Source organism: Paramormyrops kingsleyae, chromosome 21, assembly GCF_048594095.1.
Source record: "Paramormyrops kingsleyae isolate MSU_618 chromosome 21, PKINGS_0.4, whole genome shotgun sequence".
Classification (NCBI taxonomy): Eukaryota; Metazoa; Chordata; class Actinopteri; order Osteoglossiformes; family Mormyridae; genus Paramormyrops; species Paramormyrops kingsleyae.
The window spans coordinates 3828867-3837965 of record NC_132817.1 but is presented as its reverse complement, the minus strand read 5'-3'; the positions used below and the strand labels follow the sequence as shown (position 1 = coordinate 3837965).

Here is a 9099-nt window from a genome sequence, read left to right as displayed (position 1 = left end):
TTGAGCGGCTTTTTGGGGTCAGAGGTCGTTTGGTGGTGCACCAGACCAGTGCATGTACAGGTGGGACAGGAGGCTGCACAAAGGTGGCTTTGTGGAGAACTCAGACGGCTCTGATGCTTAGAAACCCGACTCTTTTCTCCACATCTGCACAGAAGCCCAGTGGCCAGAGGTTCAATGTCAGCGGTGCTTTCTGCCTTCTTGTGGGCGATGAAGTTAGCGGCTGTTTTTCGCTCCTGTTATGTCATGGTTGGCGAGGAGGTCCTTTACCTCTTTTACTGGAGTGAAGCTGAGTAAAGTAAGGTCAGGGCCACAAATAACACATGACTTGGGAGAGTAGGAGAGCCCATTTGTTTTGCCTCATTGTTATTTGATTGTCGCAAGTAAATCTGAAGGACTTTTTTTTTTTAATTCAGGTGTTAACAAAGGACACCTCTATAGACCTTCTCCCTCACACAGCACATTAACACTGCCCACCCCCCCACATAAGGGAATTTCTGGCCGATACCAATAGCCGATTATTTCCAGCACAGATGCCGATTGTTTGGGCGGTTCTGCTTAAATAACTTTAAAGAGACAGTCTACACAAATAAATAATGATAATAAAAAAAATACATTCCAGAAATAAGAAAGCATTTATTTTTTGGTAAGAAAACACCAACTCTGGCATACAACACCGAACTAGCTATATTTTATAACTATACGTCTTACATATTTATAGCATTTAAAACACAGAAGGGCTGATCATCAGGTGTGATACACGTAATTTTCTGTGTAATATCTTTTGATTCCGACACTGCACTGAATTTTCTATTGCTATGAAGCGCTCGCGTTACGAACGCGTGTGCGCCAATCCTTATAGGCACCATTTTAAAGGGAATTACAAGCGTTAAATATCGACTAATTTTTAACCATCAGCCGATAGCCGATTGTTGCTGTATCGGGTGACACTGATAATTGGCCGATACAATCAGTGCATGTCTAGTTACCAGGTGACCGGTTTGCTGCACCCTCATCTGGCAGAACATGCTGTCTTAGCGTCTTCTAAATAAGGAACATGTTGATTTAATATTTATTGTAGTGACTGTTTATGGTCAAAAGGGGGCCCAAACCTCAGGGGTGTTTGAGTGGTGGGCAGGTCACCCTACACTTATGTATGTACCGCATTCATGTCTCTTGTGTATCTCTGTTACATGGTAGCTACTATGGACTTACCAGAGGAGGAGGCTGTGTGTAAGCCAATACACGTGTGAAAGCATGTCACACAGCGTGCGTACACACGTGTGAATGTGTGTTAGGCAGAGTCTTTTCTTTCCGTCTTTATTTCCGGGGTCAAACATGTCCTAGAATCTGCCCCGCTGGGTTATTTGCTGAGGTGTGGTGTGCTGACAGATATATGGAGGGGTATCGTGGCCTGGGACTTAAAGTAATTACCTGAACCACGTAACCCTAGACAAGTCGCTAACTCGGCCAGGCCTATATATACATGCTGGGAGAGCAGAGCACGTGTCGGATGGATGGGGTCGTGTTTCCCCGCTGTCAGGAACCCAGTGTGGAGACGGTGCCACAGTAATCAGGTAGTGGTGTCTGCAGCTGTGTAAGACCGTGGCTTGGGCTCGGTGGGTAGTGCCGTGCCACACGGTGTTGCACTTCTGGCTCGGTGGGTAGTGCCGTGCCACACGGTGTTGCACTTCTGGCTCGGTGGGTAGTGCCGTGCCACACGGTGTTGCACTTCTGGCTCGGTGGGTAGTGCCGTGCCACACGGTGTTACACTTCTGGCTCGGTGGGTAGTGCCGTGCCACACGGTGTTGCACTTCTGGCTCGGTGGGTAGTGCCGTGCCACACGGTGTTGCACTTCTGGCTCGGTGGGTAGTGCCGTGCCACACGGTGTTACACTTCTGGCTCGGTGGGTAGTGCCGTGCCACACGGTGTTGCACTTCTGGCTCGGTGGGTAGTGCCGTGCCACACGGTGTTGCACTTCTGGCTCGGTGGGTAGCGCCGCCGCCACACGGTGTTGCAATTCGGGCTCGGTGGGTAGTGCCGTGCCACACGGTGTTACACTTCTGGCTCGGTGGGTAGTGCCGTGCCACACGGTGTTGCACTTCTGGCTCGGTGGGTAGTGCCGTGCCACACGGTGTTGCACTTCTGGCTCGGTGGGTAGTGCCGTGCCACACGGTGTTGCACTTCTGGCTCGGTGGGTAGTGCCGTGCCACACGGTGTTGCACTTCTGGCTCGGTGGGTAGTGCCGTGCCACACGGTGTTGCACTTCTGGCTCGGTGGGTAGTGCCGTGCCACGCGGTGTTGCACTTCTGGCTCGGTGGGTAGTGCCGTGCCACACGGTGTTGCACTTCTGGCTCGGTGGGTAGTGCCGTGCCACGCTGTGTTGCACTTCTGGCTCGGTGGGTAGTGCCGTGCCACGCAGTGTTGCAATTCGAGCTCGGTGGGTAGCGCCACCACACGGTGTTGCAATTCGGGCTCGGTGGGTAGTGCCGTGCCACGCAGTGTTGCAATTCGGGCTCGGTGGGTAGTGCCGTGCCACGCGGCACCGCAGTACATGTTGCACCTGTTTGATGAAGCGGTGTGTGGGTGCTGTGTTTCACCCTCACGTCCAGGATGTGTCAGAGTTGCATGAACTGTTAAAGCACAACTCACTGGTCTAGTGGTATGATTCTCGCTCGACTGAGAGCAGGATGGGATATGCAAAAAAAAAAAACCACACATTCCAATATACCTGTTCCTCCATTTCACAAATAAAACGCCATTTCATGAGCATCATTGGTAGGAGCGGCTGGAGGAGATAATGGCTGTTTGTTTAGTTAGTTAGTCATGTTATGCATGTTATCCACCATGTCAGTCATGTTGCGAAATAGATCTGTGGGTGGACAGGACTTCCTTTTAAAAGCAGGGATTCTGGGACCATCTGAGGGGTAGTCTGGCCAGGGGTCCTCCTTGGGGTGGGGGGGGGTGTCATGTCTCATGATCCTTTTGCTCTTACACATTCAGGCGACTCCGCGCTGTTAGTGTTTGAAATATAAACACCATGTGTATCTGCAGGTTAATGTTTGGACAGAAACCACAGGAGAGCAGCAGGCCGCGGGGATGTGGGGGGGGGGGGTCTTTTTGTTTCCTGCTGACTCACAATATCCCCCCTTAATGCTTGTCAGTTTTCACTGTTTAGTGGATGAGAAACTTTGGTATCTTTTGCCGTGTGACTGGCTGGTACAAATCTTTCTCAGGATCTGATCATATCCCTCAAACCGTTCAGGGAAGACAGGCATGTTTACACATCTGACCTTTCAGGTTTTCATTTGATTGAGATCTGAATTACACTTAGGGTGTTTTTTAAGAAAAAACTTTTCTTACACCATAACAAGGAACATATCCAAAAAAGCTGGTAGCAAGACTCCCTGAGCCACATAAGGGGAGCGCCGGCTTGCTTTGCTGTATCTGCGTGTGTGTGTGTGTGTGTGTGTGTTTAAGCACTTCAACTGGTTGTGTGAGTCCATACTATCCTACCCCAGGTGCCACATCACGGGAGAAACACGAGACGAATCTCTGTCAGCACTGATCCGGTATCTACATCGCCAGTGTCGACTGAAACATGTGGACGGTTATAACTTGCAGTGAGCACACTCAGCGATTGGGGCCCTGATATGGGGGCTCGTGCCTGTCAGTGCTGCGTTGTCATGTAGTGATTTTTCATCTTTTCTGTCACCAGTGTCGACTGACAAACAAAGCAGTCCAGTCTAAATCAGTTTGCTTCTGTTGCATAATTCTAACACCTCATTCTTTCTTTTGTGTGTTACATTGACGTAGGCAAATGCAGAGGAGCTTGTTTTGGTTTTTATTCAGGTTAAACACCCCTGATTTTATGTAGGTTCTTCCTAATAATAAGTGCATAAAATCATCCTTCTTTAGGAGTATTTGCACGTAGCCATATCCATGTCTCCCAGCTCACGGTCTCTGTGGAGACCGCTCGGTGTAAGCAGTGGGAGGCCGTGTGTTTGAAAGGTGCCACAGTAACACAGGTCACCGTAACAGGAAGGAACACTAAGATGTGTAAAACAGCACCACCTGCTGGTCCATGCTGGTGTGTCTTATAGGAGCTCAGCTAATCACCAGGGTTTTGGGCTGTTTTTGGCAAAGGGTGCAGAACATCAGGTGTGTCTGAATTAATAGGAATGTGGTAGAAGCTGGTTAACATTTCATGTGCGATTTGACAGTGGGAATGTAGTTCAATTCAGTCCCATTTGTCGGTGGCTTAACAGGTCTGGGATGTTCTGGGAAGGTATGCAACAGAATGTGTCAGTGCAGAAATGCCAGTATTTCACAGACTTCAAACAAGACTTTGCAAACTGTAATTTTAGTAACTAATGATCTTCCCTGATCTCAGATCAGACCTCCTTGTCGTTTTATGTCGTGTCCGGTAGCATTCGGGACAGAGCTACAGATGGCACTTGAGTTCCTTAGTTTTGAGGTAGACTGAGAGTCCATCCCACCCTGACGGCGTGACTCTCGTTGATTATCCTTGCTTACCGTCTCTGCCGTAAACCTGTCTTTCTGCATTTTAATTGCGTAACTCTGCGCTGAGCTGCAGCGGAGAGCGCAGTCATTCGCGCCACCTTGGCATCATCGCTGTATGCAGTAAAACATGCGGCGTGCCAAGTTTATGAAGCAAGCAAGTCTGTTTATCTGCTGCCCCGGGTTGTAAAAGGGCCAGGCTTGTATCGCTGTCCTTAAACTCAGCCATTTCTAGCACCTGCCAGTGGGGTGAATCGGAGAGGCGGCCTGAGCGCCGTCCTGCCAGGTCACCAGCAGCAGGAGGGCATCAAATCTAGACGGGACTCGGTGTGGAATTTCTCCCGGGTGAAAGCAATCCTGCAGAGGACTGCAGCTTGTGAAGGGGGACTCTGGGCTGCAGCCTGTTACCATCAGACTCAGCACATTGCTGCTCCTGTCTGCAATTCCATTGAACAGCTTAAATTCATAACTGCGTATCGGCTGTCAGCACCGAGCACTTTCTGCAGGACATGCACATAACACTGGAAGGACACTGTACTTTACCCTGTACTGCAAGCTGTTTCCATGCATGTTTCTGAGCTGATAATGTGGAGTCAAAGCCAATGCACGGCCCTAATTGAAAGGCACACATTTATTCATTTGTTAATTATTATGTTATTTGTTTAACATGACATACTATTTAATTTCATTGTATGCCTGCGTGTTTTGAAAGGGCAATGCAGTTCGACACACGGGTTCGATGGATAGGCGGAGGACACCGGTACTTCAGCTGTGGGTCTCTGCGACAGGAAGAGAGATGGCTGTTCTTCTGGTCTTAGGAAACATCTACATGCTCCTTTATCATCCACTTTCTTTTTATGACTTTAATTTCGGGGATTGAAGAGGTTGTATTTCCAGTAGACTCATAAATTCCTGCTAAGTCTGAGATTCCATCTGGTGGTAAAAATGGCTTCACTTCTGAGAATTTAACCATAGTAATCCGGTTAGATCGTAATTACATGCAGGCAAGAAACATGCACCGACATCTTGGTCGTTCTTTACTTGAGGCGCTTAGGTATACAGAAAAATGACTGTAAGTTACGTCAGTGACAGAAAACTGAGCCACGAAGCCCAGATTCAGCAGAAGCTCCTACTGAATTCTGTCTTTCACTATTGCTCCAGATGCAGGTTAAGAAAATTGCATTTTATGTGTGGACTGATGTTGTAAATTAAGACTGACAGTGTGAGCTCAGCATATACATTTTGCAAATGCGGCAGGAAGTGATTTAGGGCGGCATGAACTGGCATCGCTTGGCAGGTTTCTGTTAAGCTCTGTGAAGAACGCATGGCTGATGGACACATGAGCATATAGTGTGGTTATGTGAGACGTCAGGGAACCGACATCCACAGGGAATGCAGGATTCTGCAGTCTCAGGGAAGGACAGTTCACCAAAGGTGTCGTGTTGCCCCGGGGAACCCAAAATGGACCTGGGGAGGGTATGAGAGGGAGCCCCCTGCCAGCGTGAAGTACGCAGTCTCCCACGAAATGCGGGAAGTGTTCTGGAAGGTTCTCCCTGGAGGGTTAGCGGGCAGTGTGCACGAGCTGGTGGCGGGCAAGTCGCGAGGGCAGGGCAAAGGCCACGCCGCACTGGGGGCATTTGTGCGGCCGCAGGCCAGAGTGCAGCGTGCGATGTTCGGCCAGGTTGGAGGCCCTCGTGAAGGCCTTGGAGCAGATGTCGCAGGCATATGGCCGCAGCCCGATGTGCACCTTCTGGTGCTCCACCATGCGACTCGCAACTGCGAAGTCCTTTCCACAGTCGGGGCAGCGGAAAGGCCTTTCGCCCAGGTGGCTGCGCTGGTGCCGCAGCAGCGACAGTGGCTTGTTGAAGGTCTTGCCACACTGTGGGCAGGGCAGCGGCCGATCGTTGGCGTGCATGTTGCGCTCGTGCTTGCGCAGGTCGGACGGGCGCAGGAAGGCCTTGCCGCACTCGCTGCAGGCATAGGGCTTCTCACCGGTGTGCGTTCGCACGTGCTTGCAGAAGTCGGAAGACCACACGTAGGTGCGGCTGCAGAAGGGGCAGCGGTAGGGTCGTTCGCCAGTGTGCAGCCGCCGGTGCTGCTGCAGCGTCCCGTGGTGGGAGTAGGCCTTGCCGCAGAGCTCACACACGTGCAGCTTGAGGCCGCTGTGTGTCTCCTCATGGCTCCGCAGGTTGCTGGCCTTCTTAAATGCCCGGCTGCATTGCCGGCACTTGTGAGGCCGGTCTGCCGTGTCCTGGTCCACTGCAAGCCTCCTGATCATCACAGTCGCTGTGGGAACATCTGTGCCATCCAGACCGGCCTGTCTGCCTTTCGCAGTGGTCTTTGTCGGCTCAAGCACAACCACTGTAGATGTCTGGTCTGTGAAACTATGTTCGCTTGTCAGAGATGCCTGGCTGGGCTTTTCTGAAAGTTTCCTCATGGATGGTTCCTTCACGGTGTCTGACCCACTTGTTGAGTTCCCTGAAAATACGGGGTGATCCCTGTTGGTGCCACCAAAGACTTCATCTCCCAGCCCCCTGTTCCCATTTTCTTCCTCCATTTCCAGTGGAAACTGGTCTTCACGGTTTACATTTTCCTGAGAATGCTGTGGCAGAGTGTTGCCAGCCATCTCACCGCACTGTCTGTCTGTTTTTTGGTCTCCAAAATTGCTGAGGTCTTTATGCACCTACTCCTTGGTCCCCTGAAAATGAAATGACTTTAAGTTGCAGTTAAAATATGGTTTCATAACAGTTGCAGTAAATGCAAGTGAGATTTAACAACTTCAATTTGTTTATAAAACTTGGACGAGGTTTAAAAGGTTTAGTTTGTTCTGTTCCTGCATTTTCCATTGCTTGCAAAAATCTGCGTCTTTGCAGGTATACCATAAAAACAGCTGGCAAAGCGTTTTGGCTGAATAGGAGACATGGTACCGCGTCGGCCGACCAGCATCTGTTTAACGACTAAAGTGGACCTACTGATCCAGAGCCCCGCGTTACGGCCATGGTACCACGTCGGCACACCAGCACCTGCTGAATGACTAAAGTGGACCCGCTGATCCAGAGCCCCGCGTTACGGCCATAGTACCACGTCGGCACACCAGCACCTGCTGAATGACTAAAGTGGACCCGCTGATCCAGAGCCCCGCGTTACGGCCGCGGTACCACGTCGGCACACCAGCACCTGCTGAATGACTAAAGTGGACCCGCTGATCCAGAGCCCCGCGTTACGGCCGCGGTACCGCGTCGGCACACCAGCACCTGCTGAATGACTAAAGTGGACCCGCTGATCCAGAGCCCCGCGTTATGGCTGCGGTACCGCATCGGCGGACCAGCACCTGCTTAATGACTAATGACCCGCTGATCCAGAGCCCCGCGTTACGGCCATAGTACCACGTCGGCACACCAGCACCTGCTGAATGACTAAAGTGGACCCGCTGATCCAGAGCCCCGCGTTACGGCCGCGGTACCGCGTCGGCACACCAGCACCTGCTGAATGACTAAAGTGGACCCGCTGATCCAGAGCCCCGCGTTACGGCCGCGGTACCGCGTCGGCACACCAGCACCTGCTGAATGACTAAAGTGGACCCGCTGATCCAGAGCCCCGCGTTATGGCTGCGGTACCGCATCGGCGGACCAGCACCTGCTTAATGACTAATGACCCGCTGATCTAGGGCCCACTGCCCCCTAGCTCCAGCTGTTTTCATACCGTGCCTGCGGGGGCTTTCCGTAACGCTAACAGGTACGACTGGGCTGCTTACCTTAAAACCCCGGCCTGATAAATCCCGTCACCGCCGCGCTGCCCCTGCGTGCGATTTCTTCATCTGAGCCGACTTATGTTACGGCGCAGTGTGGGCTGGGAGGGGCTGCCCAGCAAGACCAAAATAAGTCAGGGACGCCAGGCGGTAATGTGACATTTCAGACCCATGCAGATGAGATGCAACGTCTCGGCCTGGTGCCCTGCGCTCGCATGCTGGTCTGTGTTCACATGCGACACCGGGCTCATTGTGGCAAACGAGAGAAATTATGTGCCCGTGCAATTAAATTGCTTTTAGATGTTACACTAGCAGTAGTATTTTAGCCAGACCATAATTAAGGTTCTAATGATCTCACATCCCCGACATTCCTGCTGCTGTTCATCTGTAAGGAGGATATTAACTTGACGGATCTTACAGTTTGTTTTAATGACTTTAGTGGAAGTTTCGATAGAAACCCGGAAGAACAGCCCTCACAAGTGGAGTCAGTTTGTTTTGATCATATGTGATCAAACTCGGTCGTCCTTGGTCCAGTACTTATCTGGTACTGGTGGGCTTACTGGTGTAGGCCCTAGTGCCCCCCAACCCAAAAGCACAAGTGTACTGGGGTGTAATGCAGTCCAGTTCAGATGTAAACCAGTAAAAACCCAAAGTGGTGTTTTGGACAGGCAGTCATGTAGCAGAAAATAGTTTATAATGATTCACTGGTCATTCGCCCAATAAAGTCACCATTCAGCATTAATTACAGGTAAAAAATAAATGTTGAACATTAAGAGCAAAAAGTTAAACATGCCGTGTTACATGTTCAGAATTTGGTGTGTATGAAAGTATCC

General features: G+C 50.8%; 1 protein-coding gene across 1 annotated transcript; it reads right to left on the bottom strand.

Moving 5' to 3' along the window:
• Positions 1-5131: 5131 nt before the first annotated feature.
• znf648 (zinc finger protein 648) lies at positions 5132-8506 on the bottom strand. Its single transcript, XM_023816659.2, has 2 exons — positions 8273-8506; positions 5132-7216 (listed from the first exon to the last, which is right to left on the bottom strand). Exon 2 carries the CDS (start codon positions 7142-7144, stop codon positions 6080-6082), a length of 1065 nt encoding a protein of 354 aa, XP_023672427.2. The 5' UTR covers positions 7145-7216; positions 8273-8506; the 3' UTR covers positions 5132-6079.
• Between the last annotated feature and the right edge of the window lie 593 nt (positions 8507-9099).

Coding starts and splice junctions, on each gene's coding strand:
- znf648 (XM_023816659.2), bottom strand. CDS start 7,144: ATGGCTGGCAACACTCTGCCACAGCATTCTCAGGAAAATGTAAACCGT.